General features: G+C 43.2%; 2 protein-coding genes across 2 annotated transcripts in view; both read right to left on the bottom strand.

Annotated features, from left to right (window-relative positions):
* The window catches only part of cyth1a (cytohesin 1a), a 38,988-nt gene extending 35,136 nt beyond the window's left edge, over window positions 1–3,852 (bottom strand). Inside the window, exon 1 of the mRNA XM_035614637.2 lies at window positions 3,617–3,852. Coding sequence (XP_035470530.1) covers window positions 3,617–3,635 — 19 coding nt within the window. The 5' untranslated portion in view covers window positions 3,636–3,852. The remainder of the gene's footprint in view (window positions 1–3,616) is intronic.
* Window positions 3,853–4,802: 950 nt separating this feature from the next.
* On the bottom strand, window positions 4,803–19,867 carry usp36 (ubiquitin specific peptidase 36). Its single transcript, XM_035615609.2, has 20 exons — window positions 19,734–19,867; window positions 15,980–16,245; window positions 15,635–15,856; window positions 14,740–14,850; window positions 12,947–13,049; window positions 12,773–12,840; window positions 11,858–11,928; window positions 11,667–11,749; window positions 11,437–11,548; window positions 11,205–11,345; window positions 10,944–11,044; window positions 10,707–10,845; window positions 10,235–10,597; window positions 9,786–10,004; window positions 9,214–9,338; window positions 8,421–9,113; window positions 7,778–7,992; window positions 7,354–7,539; window positions 7,069–7,184; window positions 4,803–6,926 (listed from the first exon to the last, which is right to left on the bottom strand). The coding sequence occupies exons 2-20, from the start codon at window positions 16,230–16,232 to the stop codon at window positions 6,795–6,797; spliced, it is 3,453 nt and encodes a 1,150-aa protein (XP_035471502.1). The 5' UTR covers window positions 16,233–16,245; window positions 19,734–19,867; the 3' UTR covers window positions 4,803–6,794.
* Between the last annotated feature and the right edge of the window lie 1,226 nt (window positions 19,868–21,093).

The following is a 21,093-nucleotide window of genomic DNA, read 5'->3' as shown; positions in this document are numbered from 1 at the left end:
ACAGATGCGCTCACTGACAAGCCTAGACAGCCCTTAAGGGCCCGTAGGTGCACAGGGCCCACACACACACACAACGATCAATTATGCACTAGGTCTTTTACTGGACCTCTGAATAATCGTTTGATCCGACAGAGCTCATGTTGCTCTGGCACTCCAGAAAAAAAAACAACTGTATTAAAGTAACCATTTAGTTTGTTTGGATTCAAACATCAATAATTCACTTTTGAAAGTTAGAGAGAAATTATTTCCTGGCCCATTCAAAGACATGCTCAGATTAACTAATTGTTAATATGGTCAAACAGTCTTCCCATGGAACAGAGAAACGGGATTGGGAAATGTGCTTCCGTCTATCCGTAATTAAATATTGCAAAAGCATACAGCACAAGCTCAACTTTAAACAGTTTCCCTTCTATTGTCAATTCTGCAATCTGGGCCTCCAGGTGGAGGATGGGAAACAATAATTGTCACATTTAATTCATAGTAATAATAATAATAATAATAATAATAATAATAATCAGTGATTGAATGTTCCTTAGTTATTGTTATTTAGATGGAACGGTGGCTGTGAGCAGGTTCCAGTTGTTCAAGTTGTGTTATGCACACACACCCCCAGGTGGACATAGCACGCAACAACACCCTCATTCCAAAAGTTCACTGAACAGGCCAGAGGGTTTCTGCAGTTTACCGAGCAGCCGACTGTGCTTTAACTCAGCTGTGAATTATGAGTAGGTTGAAGGAGTAAAGTGGATGTTACGTTACAGAAAACCTTGAGCTGCCAGTCTGCGAGGAGATTCTGTCGAAAACCATGCAGTCACATGTTTGTCTATTTAAATAGTCGGGTATGGGCAGACTGCTCTTCTGTGCTGAAAGAGGTTTCCCCGGCTGGACATAAACCCGCAGAGAGGTTTGTTGCTCTGTGTTGGTGGAACTCCTACATCGCGGCCTAATGTTAGCATCACCTCCTGTGACTAACAACTTTCTGAGGTGGGAGCAGAACAAGCACCTCTTGCCGCTACAGCTCAGCTGAACACACTCACCGCAAAGGATGAAACTCATCAAACTAAACATAGACTGACTTGTGCCGAGCGACGGCTTCCTGATAAAGCTGCAAGCACTCATTGCCCAGTTTTCATATCGGCTGCCTCTTTAACGTTAAAGGGTTTAATATTCTTCTTTTGTGTACTCCTCTTCATCTCCATTATATGATGAAAAACAAACGGATGCGTTATAAGGATGTTTATTTCTAGACTGGGTTGAGTCAGAGGATGAACTGCAGCACTTCTTTCAGACTTTGAAGTGATAGATTTCAACTTCTGCCTTTGATTTTTTATGTCACACTTTGTCATTTTATTGGGGGGGGGGGAGAAAATGTGTCTGCGCAAGTCCACTGAGACTTTGCTGCTGGTGCTTTGGCAGACTTTCTGTCTTTGAACATGAGAGCGGCTTAGCTCTGGGAGCGAACCTGTCTCATCATCACACGCGTAGAGTGACAGGATACAGTGGGAAAACAACACAGCACGGGCCAATAGACGCAGCGATACTTGTCAGCCAATGGAGGAGGGCTCAGAGCGAGAGGCGAGAGGACACCCACAACCACAGCAACCACAGTGTACCTGCCGCTGTCGTGCACCACGCCCATGAACAGGGGCCCGGTTTCCGTCGTACGTGCTCATTTCTGGGTAGCTGAGCTGCATTGACATGTGCCACTATAGATGGCAAAGAAGCGCAGGAGGAAAAAGGAAAAAGTAGAACAAAAATATTTTTTGACACCCTCACAGCTCAAAGCCCTTTGAAGTGAGTCTGGAAACGGAGCTACACCCAGTGAATCCTAAGAGAGCAGGTATCAGGCACGGTGTGTTAATTCTGTTATACATTTCAGAAAGGTCACAGCACATTATATAAGGCCAAGAAATACACAGTCTTTCCACACACTCGGCACGAATACACCATGGCTGTACCAAAATAAAACAAAGTCTGTCAGACTCTTGACAGTGGATGGATAACTTGGGCCCCCCCTCGTCTCAGAGAGATGATACGACCTGGACTCACAAGCAGACGATTTGTCTGAGGAGGCGTCGGGGACAGTGAGAGTGTCAGAGTCGGAATGTGCTGGGAGCTTCGACGCGTCCCTTCTCTCATCGCCCCGCATTTTAACAGACGATTACATAATCGGCGACTCATTGTTGGGCTGAATTGTAAGTAGGGAGAGTATACTGACGACTGCAGAATGAATAGGATTCTGAGGGGTATGTCCAGTATGTCTGATATAGGTCAAATAATAACCTAGGATGGCATTCAGTGGAGCGCATTCCTCCGCCAAGGCCCAACGGTCGCCTTAAATTCAACCAAGCTGCACCAAAGTGTGCAAACTCATAGATATCAGTCCCCTAAAGGTGCCTGTTTTGTTTTCAATCATCGAGATCGGCAAATCATTCCCTGGTAAATTGGTGAAAATGTCAAAAAGGATGGGATCAAAACATTTAGGAAGAAAAGGGAAGAAGAATTCCTGGATCCTCGCCCAGATCCGCGACAAAACTTTATGGGTTCTTTTCTTGGACCAAGTCCCATCCTTCCACCAAGTTTAACAGAAAATCAATTGTGTCGTTTTTGTGTAATCCTGCTCACAGACAAACAAACAGACCAACAGATACTGTAGAGGTGAAAAATCATAGACTCCTCCTGGGCGGAGGTAATGAAAAGTCCAAAGCATTAGATTGGTAAGGAGAGCATTACTAAGCAATGAAGTAGAGAGACAAAAGATGTACTTGAGTGCAGATAGATATATATTCTTTTATATACAACACACGGAAGCCCCCCCCCCCCCCCTTCTTTCAGTTGAAACCTCGCAATGAGGCCATTGCTGGTGGTTTCTATTTTGAGATGCATTAAGCTCACATAAAAACTAAACTGCTAAATAATTGAAAGGATGACTCCATCACAGCCATCAGCGATGGATCATCGTGGCCTGACATCCCTGGCATGGTCACCCGACGGACTTCATGATGTCAGGACATTAAAGACGATTCATTATTGCAATGAGGGCTTCTTTTTTTTTTTTTAAACAAGGCTGTGTCATCTAAGGAGCCTCATGCGCCTCAGAATAGATGCCAACATGGTTCAAATAAATCAGTCTGGATCGAGTTCATAACCATTAGAGCAGAGAACTTTTTTTCCTCACTGCATTAATTGCGGCGATATGTGGATTGGTCCGGTGTCCATCCCAGTGCTGTCACATAGCTGCAGTGTGACGCTCAATAATTCAACACACAGATCTTTTTATATCCAATGGGCTGGTTTATAAAAACCCAACGTGCCATGCCTCTTCCCATGTGCATGCAAAGTATGGTAAACACAAAGTATGACACATTGCAATGGTCCTGATCTGCAACATGCCATGCTGTCCAATCAGACTGGTGTGAACATTTGTGCTCAGTGAACCACAGTTGCTTCTGATCACTGTGGGCACAGAATGGTGTAAACACACACACACACACACACACACACACACAAAGCCAAACAAACTCACAGTTGCAGTCACTGTAGCATCGTGGACTTGGGTCGTGTAGCATCCACTCAAAGCCAAGCAGTCTTAAGTGAGAGTGACATGAAGACTAACCGTAATTCTCCCCCTCCATCCCGGTGGTCCTGATGCTGCCGTGCAGGCGTCACAGTCCGCGGATGTATCCTGTTTTCTCCTCTCAGCCCCTCGCTCTCCTTCCCCAGGTTTCAACTTTTGGGACCGGGGCCACTGGGTTGCGACTTTTCGCAGCTTGTTGCTTTGTTTCGCTCGCGTCGCCGCCGCGGTTGCAGTTCGGGATGCGGCGATCCGCTGCTGCCGACGCCGACTGGCCGCCGATGGAGACGCGCCCAGCGCAGAAGAAGCCGGCGCGCACGGCGCGGCCCCTCCCATCACCAAACGTGACGTCACGCTCGAACTTCTCTGAATGACGTGATTCATGACACTCACCGTGTTGGAGCACAGACACTGCTGGGAAGACACACGCAGGTAATACATAGCAATCATGAGTGTATCTTGACTCTTACTTATGTCTAAGGTGGTAAAACGTCTCCACATCCACCTTTCAGCGTCTAAATAAATACGTAACATATAAATATATACATTTTTCAACATACACCATAATGGCGTTGGCTTGATCTCTAAACCTGCAATAACACTTGTGGCCACTTGGAGACAGCGCTGACAAGTTGTGGGCACAACACCGACATGTGTACCGTACCTTTAGAGTTGCTATGACAACGAGCCAACGGTCGCTTATGTACACAAAGCAGTTATCATTCAGTCGGAGTCACGTTGGCTGTCGCAAATTTATGTTAAACGTCGCCTTTCTTTTAGCTCCGGTTTCGGTCTCTACCTGCTAAATGTTCCCGCTGCGTTAAAAAAGCTAGTCACTATCTCCTAAAAAAAACCCGAGGTCCACGTCAGATAATTCTCCGTCAGCTAGCCGTCGCAAATGACGTCTTTCTGCCCCTTGGTCAGTTGATAAACTGCTGCCAAACATGTATCGATCATTGTGTAACTTTAAAAAAATCTCAGTGACGTCACGAGGCATTTTGCCTCAGCTGTCCTGTGGTGACATCACTAGAAGAGGGCGTGGCCAGAAGCCAACAACAGACGGCAGTGCTGCGGCAGTTTTTCTGAATCAGCTCCTGTCCTGTAAATGACACACTGGGAGACAGTGAACAAGTGTAGATTTTGACTGTTAAAATATCTGCTCACATTAATTACGAGTGGGGAAAACGATCATACAAAGCTGTAGAAGACAGAAAAATGCACAAAGAGCTCACAAAAGTCACAACTTTATTGCACCTTTTTTTTAGTTAACTAGTGTGGTAAGAGCCACTTTTATTATGAAAGGTCTTTTCCTTGGTCAGAAAAAAGGTGGTGGAAAATATAGAACCATCGATGCAAACATGAGGACCGTCCATTCACGCTGGTTAAAGTTCTTCTGTGTCCTGTTTGAGAGTCACACCCCACAAACGAATCTGTCGCAGTCTCTCCTGCACAGTGACATTGGGAAGTTCTTGCCTGAAAAACGGACAACTCTCTTTTGCACAAATGAACAAAACACATTTGCAGATAAATTCTCCAAGTTAACATCCACCAACTGACCCAAGTATTAGTTGCACAAGAAATATGTCTTTTCTTCTTTTAAATTATATATTTATAACATTAAACTCTATACTTTTTTTTTCTTTTTAAAGCCAATTCAAGGCAACATTTCTAGAATGAAAAGAAATGCAAGGGCAAGTCTTTACAGCGTTGGTAGGGAAACACAGGTAGCACAAGATGGGACTGTACAGTCTTCTACACTGGCAAAGCGTTTTTGTTTACGACGTTAAGTTTCTCTACGCGTCTGTGCCTGGGTTGGTGCGAGGTGATCCCATGGTTTCCACACCTGAAATACTTTGTATAAAAACGGTTTCTACAGGATGTACAGGATGCAAAATGGTGGTTCTGTCACATGAAACGGCCGTCTGATCGGGGATGAAGATGGGATACAGGATGTCTGATTCCTGAGTCTCAGCCCAGTTTGTAAGTGACCAGCATGAGCATCAGAATAATTGCATAGAGTTTATAAGATACAAGAGGGAAATAAATTAAGTAGCATGTGGCAGTCCCATTCCAACACAGTGCCTGAAGTATAAAATTTAACCCTTTTATTTCAGTACATTGGTTAAAGAACTGTTTGTGGTGAGGTTTGTTACAGAGAATGGGAAACATCCAGACAGAGCCGCCCAAACTGTGGACTGGTGAGAAGAGCTACAGAGTTTTAACAGCTGCACAGTAGAAAATAAATGCTCTTGTCCGATTTTCCTCAAAACAACCACAACATCAACTCTGCAAATGCACATTGCACTAATGTGTTGTTCTTCTGCATTTCCACAAACAGTCAAAAATGTTTACACAAAACAGCTGAGCACTTATTCGTGGTTTTAAACGTATTGCCATTAAGTCTGTTTTTAAAAAAAACAAACAAACATGGCACATAACCAAGATGGCAGAAATAAAAACTAAATTTAACGCGTCACGTTTTTGAACCAATTTCAACAAGAACCCATTTTTAAACCTGAATTTCACCAACAACATGTTGGCGAAATGTGGTGCATAAAAACAAACCGAGAAGCAGATAAATGTATGAACTAAAAGAAATTTTAAATTTAACAAATAACAATTTTGGATCATTGAATTTGGTATAATTTCAGGAGAAAGGTAAAAAAAGAAAGAAAAAAAACTCAGCAACCAACTGAGCCCTTAAGTCTGCAAAAGCAGCATATTCCGAGATCGAATTCAGGATTTTTAAGAGTTGCAGATTTTCTTTCTCATCTCTGATCATCTCATCTTTCACAAAATATGATTAACTGTTTTTAACTTCATAAAGTTTCAGGACAATAACTAAGGCTCGAAAGATGCCAACGTACAGTAATTCATGTGACGTGGATGTTGATGATGAAGGGTTTTCTGTTAAATACTTCATGAATTTAAAAAAACTTGAGCCACATTTGGATTAAAAGGGGATGTGAGTTGTTCAATTCAGGTGGCCAGTGAAGGAAAAACAATTGATGTTAGTTAATTTTAATTTGAGACTGTCAGTGAAACAGTTAACAGTCTGCTGTGCTGCTTTTGGCTCAATCCTATCCTTGAATATGGTTCGGAAGTGAACACGAGAGAGGGAAAAATAAAAAAAAACAAAAATTAAAATAAAAATAATAAATTTGGTATACAGTATTGTCTCGATTTCCAGTCCGCGTGACCTCAACAGCACTCTGGCATCTCAACGTCGGACTCCGAAAACTCTTTTCCCTCCGGGTGTTACAGACCACTTGTTCTTTCTGTCCTGGATCTTCTGGAAGATGCTGCTGCCAGTCCTCCAATTTTCTCTTTTAAAGTTTTTAATTTTCTTCACCTGTAAATGCAAAAGTGAAAAGAGGGGAGATGTTGAATGAGCAATGAGAATGGCAGTGATATATTTGTGCTTCAATACCCCAGAAGCAGCTCAATTTAAGGTATTTTTCTTCTAATTTCATGTTTGTTTTGTCCCCCCTCACCTTTCCCCTGTCAAAGTCTTCATCCCACTCATCAATCACAGCGTCATTCTTTGCATGGCGGACGTCTTCAATGGCATCTTTACTGATGGCAGAGACCTCTCCATCCCAGCTGAGGACTAGATTCGACAAAAAGACAAAATGTATAAAACAATTATAGTGGATTTCCATCGAGTCACCATATTTGCGGCATATCGGTGAAACTTCTAATGACGTGCGCCTTCACCAGTGACCAAGAATACCGTCCACCAAGCCCTTTTTACTATTTACTGATAACTCAAAACTCACCGTTGGCTCCGTAGGCCTTGTCTGTGGCATTCCTGAGCAGCTCTTCTACAACGCCACTCGTCTTTTTTCCATCCCAGGCCACAGGAGCAGTCGTGGTGTTGTCTCCGGATGCACTTCCATCAGTCGCCGGAGCCTGGCTGCGTTTGTAGCCGTCCTTCACTTGGCTGTCCCACACTACCACTGTGGCTAGATATGAAAAAAACAATCAGGAGAACAAATAATTACATCGAGCATTTTTAAAATGAAACGAGACATGTTCTATTTTAGTAATTGTGTAACGACTGGTCACCTAAATGAAAGGCAGTGTCTGTGGTGTGATTTTTGGCAAATAACTAATCAAGGAAGGACATTATTAAGTTCTGTGTTGGCATGGCAACAAGATTTGTCCCACATTTACTTTCCATGCGAGTCCACGCTCTCCTACCGGTACTTTGTTTGCTCATTTTGTCGTCGTCCTCGGCGGCGCTCTTCTTCGAATGTGGCTCCGCCGCGTCACGCTCATCGTTCTGCTCGTCTGAACGCCTGCTCTCCTCCCACAGTCTCACCTCTTCTTTTAGCCTCCTCTTCTTTAACTTCTTTTTCAACTTTATCGACTCTCCCGTATCATTTTGAATGGCTGCGGCCTTCGTACCAGAAGTGCTGTTGGGTAAAAAAATTGAATTTTAATCAATGTGCTTATTGCAAAGAAGGTGAGTTTTTCATAGATGAGATGTAATGAAGCACCTGCTTCACCTGCACTTGACCCTAAATGTTTTTAAAGGCTGTAGCAACATGTTTTCTAGAGACGCATTCTCAAAGTCAAGTCCTTCATAGATTATAATGAATAATAATAATTAAAATAATAAAATAAGCTTATGCTGTAGCATGTAATTGGCACACCCGCTGCACTGTGAAGTGTCTGACAGGTCAATGTGACAGCCGGCTGGTTGTTTCAGAAACAAAGTTATGTGCCCTTGTTTTTCTCAAAGTAGGAGCTCCAAATGAACAGAAATGAAGATTCATGGATGTAGATGCTTTTAGGAACACAGAGACAGACATGAGGCCGAACTAGCGAACCTTCAACCAACCTTTCTGTCGCAGCGCACGCTGAGGTTGTGTCCTGCAGAGCCTCCACCAGCTGCATCTTCTTCTTCTTCTTCTTCTTCTTCTTCAACGACACAGAGTCCCTTCCCTGTTCTTTCTGATTTGACTCACACTGAGTTGGATTTGCGGAAGCTAACTGAGGCTTTTGCTTAGACGGTTCTGCGCCTGGATTGGATGTCAGACTCCACATGCCGCCCTGACACCAATCCTCTTCCTGGTTTGATGTGTCGAGATGAGACGGGACACACTCCCTCTCCGTCGCCTTCTTTTCATCCTCAATCTCCCTCTTACGCTTCTTCTTTTTCTTCTTGCGCTTCTTCTCACTTGCCGATTCCAAAGGGTTGGCCTGTGTCACTGTTGCTGGGGATGTGACCGGCTTTGCGTCGGGCTCCACTTCAGAGTGGCATCGCTTCTTTTTCTTCTTTTTCTTTTGGTTGACCTTTTGAGTTGAAGCGCCGTTGAGGTCTGGCTCTTGGACCGCGGAGCTGAGGTTGTTGGAAGACCTTGGGGTCTTTGGGCCGGGACTGTGAAGCCCGTTGGTTTTAAGAGAAAGGCTGGCATTTGGTTTTTGCAGTGTGGAAAGAAGGGACTGTTTCTGAGGGCTCTGCTGTTTGAAGGATCCACTTGAGTGGGCAAAAGGCGGTGACTGGACTTTAGGCGAATGGAATGGACCAGCTCTGGGGAGAGAACATGAGATAATATGCATTTACACTCCCACTGTCATTTCACATGAACAAATATGTATTTCATATGTAACTTCAGGCTCACACTTCATACCTGTGAGTGTGAGAAGCTGAGGCAAAGGTGAGGTGATTATGTTGATTTTGATGCGTGGGGTCACTGGACAGCTGGCGTGACAATGGGGGCAGAGCATCAATGTTGCTCGGACTCCGGTTGCGAGCCTGCAGTTATCGACATAAATAAAAACTTGGTGGTCTAAAGAAAATAGCCATGAATGTGACAAAAAAATAAGGAAGAGAATTAAACGAGGAAAGGGGGTGATTAAAAGGAATGTCAGGATAAGATGGAGGGAGGAAAACAAGGAGGAAAGGATATGGCAGAGAAGAATTAGAAATGGTTAGAAAAAAAGAAACTAAAGTAAAAGAAGACAAACTCTAAACAAGTGCTACCGTGTAGTTGATTAGACAAGTACACAGGAGAGACAACACATTCCATGTAGCAGAAAATAAACTAGAAAAGGAGAGTTCACTTGCCTTAAAATAATTACTCATTGAAATCAATGATCAAATTTGGGATAGCAGTGTGGAGTGGAGCAACAGGAAACCAAGGTATCATGAGCTCGTACAAAGACAGGAAGTGGTGCTGTTTTGGATGGGAATGACGTTCACCTTCTTGGCCGACAGGGCCAGTTTCTTGGCAGGTGGAGGTGACATGGTGCTGGTGGCTTCCGATGCGATGTTGTTGAGGGCTGGGGGTTTTATTTTCGCCGTCTTCGGCTCCTCTGCACTCTGCGAGCGCTCCACGCTCTTGGCTGGAGACGCCAGGCCGTTGTAGCCTTTCCGAGGGGTGGAGGGCGTCTCTCCTACTGGCGCACTTTTGGGAGAGTCCTGGAGGAGGCAAATCGCAGGCTGTGGGTTATTCTTCCGTGCATCCACGTGAGGCCTGAAATGGCTGCTATGCATCCCATTACTTTTCCACAGCAAAAATCTGTGCCAAATTTCTGTAGCTCATTTTACACAATGAAGTTCAATGTTCCATGTTGATGTGATCAGATGCTAAAAACGACATGTACTCTGCCTCCTAAGAAATGTTTGTTCTTTCTCACTTCAAATGTTACCTTTGACTCGGTGGTGTCGGCAGAGGAAGAGTCAGACAAAGACTTAAAAGAGGTAGATGTCGAAATGCCTCTGCCCTCGCCACCTTGCTTTTTCTCTCCCTCCGTCCTGCTGAGCCCGTTGTTGGAAGGGGTTGGAGTGACGCTGCGGGACTGCACTTGGCTCTGGGGAGACGGCTTCTTAAGCTTCTTGAAAGGCTCCTCGATGACAGTGGGTCCACCTGGCAGCTTCGGTGGGCCACTGGACGATGACATCCAGTTCGAAAGTCTGGGTTGTGGCTGAGAGCTCACACCGTTCCTGGAAATGGGGAGGCCCAACCCACCGTCCACTGACTGGATCTTACGCAGTTGTGCAGGCTCAAGTTTCTGCAAAGAGGAGGTGAAATTGTAGCGGAACTTTAAATTCCAAATTCCAAAATGTTACAAGCTGTAAAACTGGGGTATATCTTTTACCATTTAACAAAATGCCTTATACCTTTGTGACCTGCGGGGAGGAGAGAGGTCCGTTCAGGTTGGCCCTCTTTATCTGTTCAGACGACACGCTGTTCTTCCCTGGATGCAACATTCCCTGCTTGGTGCTCTGCCCGTCTGCATTCTTCCTGGTTTCAGGGATCCTTTAATGTACAAATAAAGACTCTGCTTTATTTAATCACATATCCAGGAGGAACACACGACACCTTGTAGATATAGTACTCAAGTACTCAAGTCTTACCTCAGGTAGAACAGCACATAGGCCTGCTGGTTCAACACCACTTTGATGTTACTAGAGTGCACCATTGAATCATTCATTTGGTACCACTGTCCATTGCTCGCCTGAGAGGAAACAAGGAACAGATTTACAGAGACATTTATACCATAATATTATCAAATATTAATGCTACAACTAAATGTGGCTTCTCTATTAACCAATGAACAACAATTACACTGAAGTTCATAAAAAGTTTATTAAAAGTTGTGCATCTAGTCGCCTCACCTTGACATAGCAATAGTAGTGGCCAGCGTGACAACTGTACCCAGAGTGCACCAGAACAGCATAGAGGCCGTACATAACAGGGTCGCCTGAGCTCTGAGACATGTAGGGGCGGATGTTCAGGAATTCTGGATATCCAACATCCTGGGAAAAACAACAACAAAGAAAGACGGATGGAAAAATTATGATAAACTGAGAATGAGACAACCATTTGTGAAGAGGATTCTTTGCTAACCTTTGTTATTTTCCCACCGCTGAAGTTGGCAAACCTCTTCAGTGAAAGAGTCAGAACGTTGGATGTTCGATGGACTGTGAAGCGCTTGGTTGCTGGCACTTTCTTTTTGCACCTGGGGAGAAAAACATAAAAGGAAACAGGATTTCTACTGTGAGTAAATTAATATATACATTAAAAAAAATACACGTTAATGTTCTGGCCAATGTTGTCAGATTAGAAGTGTCACTCACTTGGCACACATGTAGGCATTCTCTCCACTCAACACATCTGGTTTAACAAACAGTTCCAGGGCTCGCACAATGTTTGCTGCTTGCTGAAAGACGAGGACAGAATCACCTCAGCATTGCTTAAGTTTAGAGGGAACAATGATAGCATACATTTAATATTTTCAAGAAATCTTGTAAGATGTAATAAAACCTACCCGAATCTCCACAGCAATGTCCAGGTAAGGGTCATACGTGTCAGACACACTTTTACAAATAGAGCATTTCACTGAAAGACAAGATTGAAAATCGGACTCTAATACTTAGGGCCATTTCTGGAGAAAATTGAATCTGTTAATTTAATAGGTCAACAGTGATTGCAGCAATATTTCATACAAGCTACTGCTACCTCCTGTACACACAAAACAACCAAGAACCTCAACAACTGCCTCTGGCTCTCAGATCAAAACGTTTAGGGGAACCGCCTGCAAACACATGAAAATACTCTAATTTAATATAATTATTACGGAATAATTTCACAAGTTGCATCGTGGAAACAGGTTTAGGATTTGAAATTATATCTATATTATCAAGATTAAAGGAAATTAGTAAAAATCAAATAGTGGAGAAATATGCTGCTGTGCAATTAATATTTCATCTAAAAACAAAAAACTCATTTAACTTGTGCGCTCGCAAATCTCATGGACTGCACAAGCATAATGTCGAACGCTTACAGGAGATATTAAACTAACGATGAGTGTCAGAAAAAATACTACATGGATTTTGGTAGTAGCATCAGCACACGCAGTGCAGAGTTTTAATTTTCCGTTTACAAAGCATTACTAAAGTTTTCACTGACGGCGTCTTAGACCATGACCACATACAGATGTCAGAGGCAATTTAGGGTTGAGTGTCTTGCCCAAGGACACATCGGCACGCGGACTGTGGGGGAAGCGGGGATCGAACAGCTGACCTTCGGGTTAGTGAACGACCGTCTCTACCTCCACAGCCGCCCACACAGGGTGGCACATCAACATCGGGTTATATGAAGCAATTTTAGTAATATACATTTAGTTCACCCAAATATACGAATTTTTTTTTTTGTAAAAGAAAGAGTAGCAAACAGTCAATACCTCTTGACCTGAGGTAGCCTCCAAAGATCTGGTGAACCAACGTTGTGGCCTGGGTCTGCCTGTCAAGCCTACAGACAGGAAGTAAACAAAGAAAAAGATCATCACGACCATATCCATGGTCCAAGACCAACAATCATTATGACAATTTTAAGACAACAATAAAAAAAGCCGTACTTAGGGTAGCCATTTAGACAGGCTTTCTGCATGGCATCGATGGTGTACCGCAAAAACTCATGGGCATCCTCCTGGCTTCCAAAGCGAAAATGTCGGGCAATTTCTGTGGGAGACAAAAGTGTTGGTTTTTTTTTTAGCTTTGTGCTAATTCAGGGTTTCTGAGACAAGAGAGGTCAGAGAAAACAAGATGTTTATACGCCTCTAACTGGCAGGTAATGATCAATGTCGTGAGTTTGATAAAGAGTTAGACAATGTGTGTTATATACTGCAGAGGCACGTGTTCATAATATAAAATCGTGATCACCTACTACTTGAATACAGTATGTGTGATGTCACATACAAGACTTTGTTCCACTAACACCTCTTCAAAACTACACAGCTCAATGTTAGACTAGTGACCTACATTCAAAAGATGGGATGCAAATGAATGCGAACAGTAATGACCACTAGACTGCTCACAGTAGGTCTTAAATCCAAAAATGATTCTTAGAGTAGCAGGTTAAATGGGTTTTCATCTATGAAAAAGGATGTGTACGCACTGGCACATTTATAAAGTCATAATCAGTTAAGTTTAAGGAGTTCTCTTTCATGGGGCTCTAATGTTTGTATCTCATGCACTTCTGACAAGAAATTCAATTATCATCTAATAAAAAGCTTACAGTCACTTAGTGACTTCAGCAGACTGATGTCTCATCCCAAAGTCTCAAATTAGAGCTAATGTAGCTCTTTGCCTCTCCTGTTATTTCCTAATGGATGACGGGGAAAGTATGAGCTTGTAGAATTATAATGTGGTCATCATCACCGCGTTCCCAACAAAGCATCCCTGCAGATTCATGACAATGAGTCACCCTTGAGCGGGAAAACAGATTAAGACACTACGCACTATTGACCTGTTCAGGGCACTTCTCTCTGAGAAGAAAAAGACATCCTGATGATTTGAAATCTGGTGTTGGATCAGAGGGCTGTGGGGTTTTTTTGTGAATTCGTGAGACCCCCGGCTGTGAGACCCTGGGGCGATTTCAGCATCAGTTGCAGTAAGCTCCTTTGACTTTTATGTGATGTCATTGTCCTGTAATTGTATTTTTTCGTGGGAGAGGGTGTTTTTTGTGTGTGTGTGTGTGTGTGTGTGTGTGTGTGTGTGTGTGTGTGTGTGTGTGTGTGTAGCTGTGTTCTAGCTGTGGTGGCACATTTCTGATCGTGGAGGTGGCCAGAGAGTACATGGATGTAGAGAACAATTATCAAACACATACTGTGGATTTTAGTGGTTCATGGTTTAAAAAAAAAGGGGGGTGGACTGTACATTTTTGTGCTAAAGCAGCTCCTCTCATCCTACAGTCACAAGGAGAAAGAGAGGGCATTGGGGAGGGAAGGAGAGAGAGAGAGAGAGAGAGAGAGAGAGAGAGAGAAAAAGAGGTGCAGGAGGTGGAGACTTGATTGCAGCAGCACATAAGGTAGAAGCGGCAGGTAGGAAAGTCCCCTATGAGACTACAGCACAGTGCCTCACCATGTCAGGGTTTAACTCACACCTCATCCCTACTCTCCACATGGTGTGTCCACACACACCCTGCAGCCTCACCGATGCACTTAAGTACTGCAGTTACTGGCTACCGTCACATGGGACACTGTGGCCTGTGTTTGCGTCATCGTGACTCTGGCAATATTCAACCAAAGAAAAGAGAAGGGAAAAAACAGAACAGGAGGCTGTGACTCCTGACATTACCTACACTGAAATTGAACTGCACAAACTGCTCAGACACAAATCACACAATGTTAAAGGGCGGTCACTTTCTTACTTTTCAGATCTCTGATGAAGGAGACGGGCTTGATGGCATTGCCTGTGTTGGCGAACGCTTGGATGATATGGTTCTGCATTATACAGATCATACAAAAGCCTGACTGGTGACCTGAAACACACACAACAACGACACAAGAAAATCAGAGTCACTTGTACAATTTAAGTGCAGAAATGTGTTATGGCCACAGAGAGGAAGATATGTTGACTTTATGCCCCACTGAAAACTTGATCTCACCAAAGGTCAGTATTCAGAATCGGGAAAAACATTAGTGTTCATCACAAAGCAATTTTTCAAAATAAAGTCAAAATCAGGTATTTGAATGTAAACGCAAAAGTTGTGGAGCCTCTGTCAATAATCTTTTGTCCTTCAAGCATACTCTATCTGTGCAAATAAGATGCAATTTGAAATGTTTAAACATCAAAAAGACCTGTAATACGAAAATATATGAAGTCTTAATACATTAGTTTATTGTATTCTATTATTTTTTATGAATCTGCAGCTTGGTCTGGACCAAAGTAGAAAGTGATTTATGTGTTTTAGGCGATTTGAATTGCTTACTACTGTACAGATTTACCTACAGCTCTAAAACTTAGAGGTCAGTGAGTGTTTGTTTCCATGGCTTGTTTAAATTATCATGAACTGCTGAATGAATCACAGCCTGAATACGACAACGTGAACAGACTGAAGCAGCTGGGTTTTTTTGTCCTTCTTCAGCTGCTTTGGCTTTCATTCCACAGTGACACATGTCTGCGTACAGAGTAACAGTTGCAGGGTAACGGCCATTTCCAAAAACTTAAAGGTGTGTGTATGTGGTGTTGAGGAAAATATAAATGAATGTGGCTGTAAATGCTGTGAGACTGGCAGCATTAAAGAAGTAGAGTCAGGTACTCACAGGCACGGCTGTGCTCCTTTGAGAGTAAGTAGTTGGCGAGTGGCGGGGTGTAGGTGAGACACTGCACTGTGGAGTTGAGGAAGCAGGTGTTTCCCAAGTTGTGGAGGCCGGCTCCCACCCGGTACACACGCTCCCATTTGAGGGTGAGCTTGTTTCCTGGAAAGAGCATCTTCTGTGGTGCAGGGATCCCATCGCTCTGGCCCCCAACCACGTTCTCCGAGACTAAATGAGAAGGGCAGTCAAATTTGGCGACATGATTGAAGGGAAGGCAGGATCTGAGGTTTTAGGGCTCAAAACAAGTCAAACAATCAAATCCTGCTTTTTCAGTTCAATTCAAGAGCTCACCTTGCCTCTTTATTTGGGCAGGCTCTGTGGCCTTCTGCCCTGTAGCGCCCTCATTCCTGGGATTGAGGATCACATACTTGTTCTTTAAGCTATCCAGTTGATAGGAGAAACCCTTGCTGGCAGGCTCAAACTCTATCTTCTGCAGCAGGACCTTCTTGGCAGAAGAAGCCAACAGTTTGTTGAGGTCACCTTCATCGCCTGTCTCCTTTCGGCCCGGTTTTAAAGCCTCCTTGAGTTTATCCACTATCGGCATTGTTGGAACATCACTGCGGAGGGAGACAGATTGGGGCGTCAGTGTCGTAAATTGTCAATAAACATGCGGCTGCGAGAAACAACCAATGTAGCAAGGTTAACCTGTGTTGATCAAATAAATGTTGAATTAATGATGTTTACAAACTGCACACACAGTGTTCTGTGGTGCAAACCCACAATTGTTTTCAATTGACAGAGCCAGGGCTGTGCTGAAAAATTTTTTTTTTTTTCCAGCGCACACAAAAAGCAACAGCTAGTCGAGGGCCGTAAGGAAATATTCACTGAATTTTACCAAAAAAGGTGTATTGGATTAAAATCGCTTACTGCCCCTTTAAGCGCCTATTAACACCCCTGTCTGTTTGTGCTTCAGTAGGTAACCACATATCCTGACGTGGCACCATGGTGGATACGAGTGCATCTGAGGAGCCAGCTTGGTCTTGGCAGCTGTCCCCACAGTTATGCAAGCTATCAGACGTTGGGGGGGGGGGGTATGAGACTGAGGAGGAGCAGCACATGAGGTGTAAGCAGCTGCTATGTACTGCCAAGTCAAAACCCTATACATATATTTTTTTCGCTTGCATCTCTTTTTTCATTATCTTGATTGATATGAGAGAGAAAATAGAAAATATTTGCATTGGCTGTCTGTTGGTCCTTTAAACAAAGTGGAGCTGAGAGCGCCAAAAGTGCCATTTCAGTATAGATAATAGTGTGTGCACATGTCCACAGTAACACGCTGCCAGAGTCAGACAGTGAATGACTTCTTACGTGTGATTCTCTACAAAGGCGGCAAGCCGGCAAAATATTTTCAGTTCTGACTGTGGGGTAAGTATAGAAATCATTCAGTTCCCTATTGCCTCGATTTACTCAGGATGTAGTCAAGGTGCCCGCAACACAACAAACCCCCCTGACAGACGCTACTGTACCACACTAAAAACACCGACGGCAATGAGTTCCTCGAGAGCCGTGCTCATCAGAGTGGGGCAGTGACGTCATGAGGAGGGAAGGAGGACTGAAAATGCATTGTATGCACAAGGGCACGCTGACCTTCACGTGCTGCTGATACTGATGCGACTAAGAAAGACGCAGCCCACAGCAACATAGCTAACTGCAGTGATGAAACTGCTAGATCAGGCATTTAGATGATGATTATTTAGCTCAACTGAGGGGTTGAATATGATTATTAGATCATGACAAATAGTCATTCCATCATTTCAAACAGACACTTTTAACGTTGGTATTGGTATGTGACATGTCTTAGCAGCTACACTGACATTTGTGTCCTGTCACTAAACTTTTGGATACTGTAAGGTGATGTGACTCATTCACCTGTAGGTAACTCTACATGATATCCATGAATATATACAGAACATTGTTCTTATAATGTCAGAAAAGTAGAATGAAATTTCGACAGGCAGTGTGAGAGGCCTTTTGACGTTAAAATTGTTGGTAATGTGAGATCTGAGCTCACAAAAGATGACGCTTACGGTTACTTAAAACTTCAATGTCTCAGTTAGCTTGGCACCATCTGCTGTTGTTTGGCAAACCTGTGTTTTGTGCTTACTGCCCCAGCAAATGTACATGCGTCAATACCAACACCAATGAGGAAGTCAAATCATTTATTTTTACACTTTAGCATCAAATTATACGATCCATACTGTCTAGTTAGCAACTATTTTAAGTAATGACAATGCAATTGATATGCAAGAACTATAATCAGATTTTTGTGATGTGCAGGTCACACTGTCACACTATGAGGATATTTAATGCATCCTGTCATCATCACCCTAAATTCTACATCTGGTGATGCACAGGCCAAATATTAGCAAAACAAACTGCCAAAATACAGACAAGGTAAGACAAGTGGATAAGTGAGTACAACTGGGTTGGGGGAAAAGAAAACCCAGGTCATGTGGTGTATTTGTGTGCAAACCTATAGAATGACAGATAGGAAGAAAAAAAGACTCCCTTCTCGCTTAAAGGGGCAGTAAGCGATTTCGGAGGGGTTTGTTGTTGAATTTTGGACTGCACTGGTCGGGGTATGGGAGACCGACGTGCTAACCACAAACTGCACATGCAGTGTTGGGGTTTTCAATTTACAGTGAAAAAAAAAAAATTTCAGCGCGCACAGAACTGAGAGCTAGGGGACCGTGAGGAAATATTGTCTGACGTAATCTCAAATATGCAATGCCGTATTGCAGCCCATTCTTGTGTTGTTGAAAGGTACAATTGCCTGCCTTTCCGACTCAAACATAGCCAAAGAGTAATACAAATAAATTGTTGATAGATGTAAGAGACAATTTATTTTATTTTCTTTAGAGCAAAAACCCTTCAAGGACCCAATAGATTATCAATAAACAAGCAACCCACATTGGGCAGTACAAAATTAGTCGCGTACAAGTGATTAGTAGTTGTAAATTTGAGGTTTGGACAGTTGGATGAACAAAAAAACTATTGTTGGAGCCAACCAAAGCTTTTGTAAAATTAATCTGCCATTTTATTTCCAAAACAACTGATTAATTTAAGAAATATTTGGTAAATGACCCAATATTGACCTTTTTAGTTGTATCTATATCACTGTACAACACAAATGATTTACACCGAAATGACACGTGATGACTTCAAGGACCTGCAAAAAATAGTGTAATTATGAGAGAGAGATTGGATACACATGGATCCACACAGAGAGCAGACATGACTCTTGAAATCACACTAATTCATAAAGTAGGCTTTCTTATGGCAAATTGTTTATCAACGCAAATGCACAAATTCTGCTCAAACACTTACTAAATATGCAACAACATTAAAAAAGTAAAAGGCAATTCCTGCAATATGACGCTTCATTTATATACTAACACCTCCGATTACAAGTGTTCACTCGTGGATTGGATTCCCTAACGATGGACTTTAGTGGGAGCACCTGAAGGCAGCACCGTTATTGCTGTCACTTCTAAAAAAAAAAAACCCTCCATCGTGTTAGCTTGTTCGGGCGACTAGTTAGCTCCCTGATTCCCCTGGTTTTCACGTCTCCTGGTCGGTTCTTATCGGTTTAAACCCCGCGCAGTGGCCGGGTCGCCTCTTCCACACCAGCTGAACTCTTCGGGCCAGTCATCATAGCTTCAAAATGCTAGTTTGCTAACCTGAGCCACGGCTAATAGCGACCTCAAGGGTCGCAGGTTCAGAAATAACACGTCGCCGCTACCCTGCTAAACGTGTGACCCCCTTCAATATTAAACAGTTCACCTTGTGTTGCTATCGACGGCTTCGTGTTTTGCCCTTTAGGCTCCTGACAACAGCGGCGGCGGCAAATTAGCCAGCGAGCTAACTTAACGTGGCGAGAGCCTCCATCCTCCCTCAATGCTGCAATGTGGGTTAGCATCTGAGCGTCCGGGTGGCTAACAGTCCCCAGTATCCACATCCTACCTGTCTGTTCAACAACAACACGCCTGTGAACACCTGCCAACGCGTGATATACGTGTGTCCAGAGGGCCATTTGTTCGCTCACCTTTCGCCCAGTCGTCCAAAATCGTTGGCGGTGGAAAGGTCCTCGGCTGCGGCTGTCGGACTGCAGTCGGGCAGCCTCCACTACGAAAAACACGGGTCGAACTAGCCCCCACGTTGTTTCGAGCTACGTGTCTATACTAGGCATTACGGTAACGGTGCGCACGAGCTGATTTCACAATAAAAGGAAAGTTCCGGTGAGCGTTCCTTCAATTCATCAGTCAGCCCATTTATACTAAAATATACACAGAATGAAACCAAATGAATATTTAATAATATGCAATAAAGCAAATGCCATAAATAAAAGAGGGCATCTGACTAACAGAGGCCAGTTGAGGCATCTATTTCCTCAGAGCAACATGCCAAAGACGTCTGACAAGGTTGAGAAATGAAGCCATTTGAACGTGCAGATGTGGCACTTTTAATTTGTAATTTCTCTAAAGTGAAAATGACTGATATTCAGTCTGAGTTTTTTTGCACTCAAATATATCAGCCAACGCTATAAATTATGGAGCAATATCCTTTGACAGCACAGCAAACGTATCAGACTTTTAAATTCATATCAATGAACTAATTCCCTCACATTTTAATATGAGTATGTCAATTCATAAGGGACATGGGTAGCTGTGAATATGTTCCAATTAATGTTATTTCCCTGTGTATATTAACATTTTATTTTTTAAACCGGATATCGCTAATCCTGCATGTCAGCTTTTACCATCTACCATACATGCTGGAATACGGGGGCACTCCAAATTTAAATGAGGTATTTTCGCCCATGCTGCATTAACCGGGGGCGGTGACGACGGTGACTGACATTGCCCAAAGACCAATCAGAGAGCAGGACATGCCGTCACTTGCAGAGCTCAGCCAATCAGCGCTTCGACTGACGCAGCGCTGTTTGGAGAGAAGCACACGTGACTTCCAGAGTCCAGACCAGACACCGCTGTTTACCATCTGACAGGATGGACACGGAGCATGTGAACAATAATCAAACAGTCTCCATCGCATTTTACATGTTGTTTACATGTATGGTTACATAGAAGTTAGTTGTTACTCGTTTGCATCATAATTCTCCCCGATAAATCAAATAGCGTCTCTCTAATTCATTTTTCACTGTGCTGATTCTAGCAAATATTCAATCTAAAAGTAAAATGTCAAAAGATCACATTCCCTGTTAGATTAAACCTTCCAGTAAAGGCTTGTAATTCAACTTTGCACTGCTGGAACATCATTAAAAGGAAAAGAATGATGTAATTTACTCTAATTCGCAGGTTTAAATGAATGCATTATCTTGCACCGCTTCTGTAATTATTAACCCTACAATTATTTGACATTGTGACATCCTGGAAGTGTCATGTCTA

Source organism: Scophthalmus maximus, chromosome 17 (genome assembly GCF_022379125.1).
Source record: "Scophthalmus maximus strain ysfricsl-2021 chromosome 17, ASM2237912v1, whole genome shotgun sequence".
NCBI lineage: Eukaryota > Metazoa > Chordata > Actinopteri > Pleuronectiformes > Scophthalmidae > Scophthalmus > Scophthalmus maximus.
This window is presented reverse-complemented; position numbering and strand designations above follow the sequence as displayed.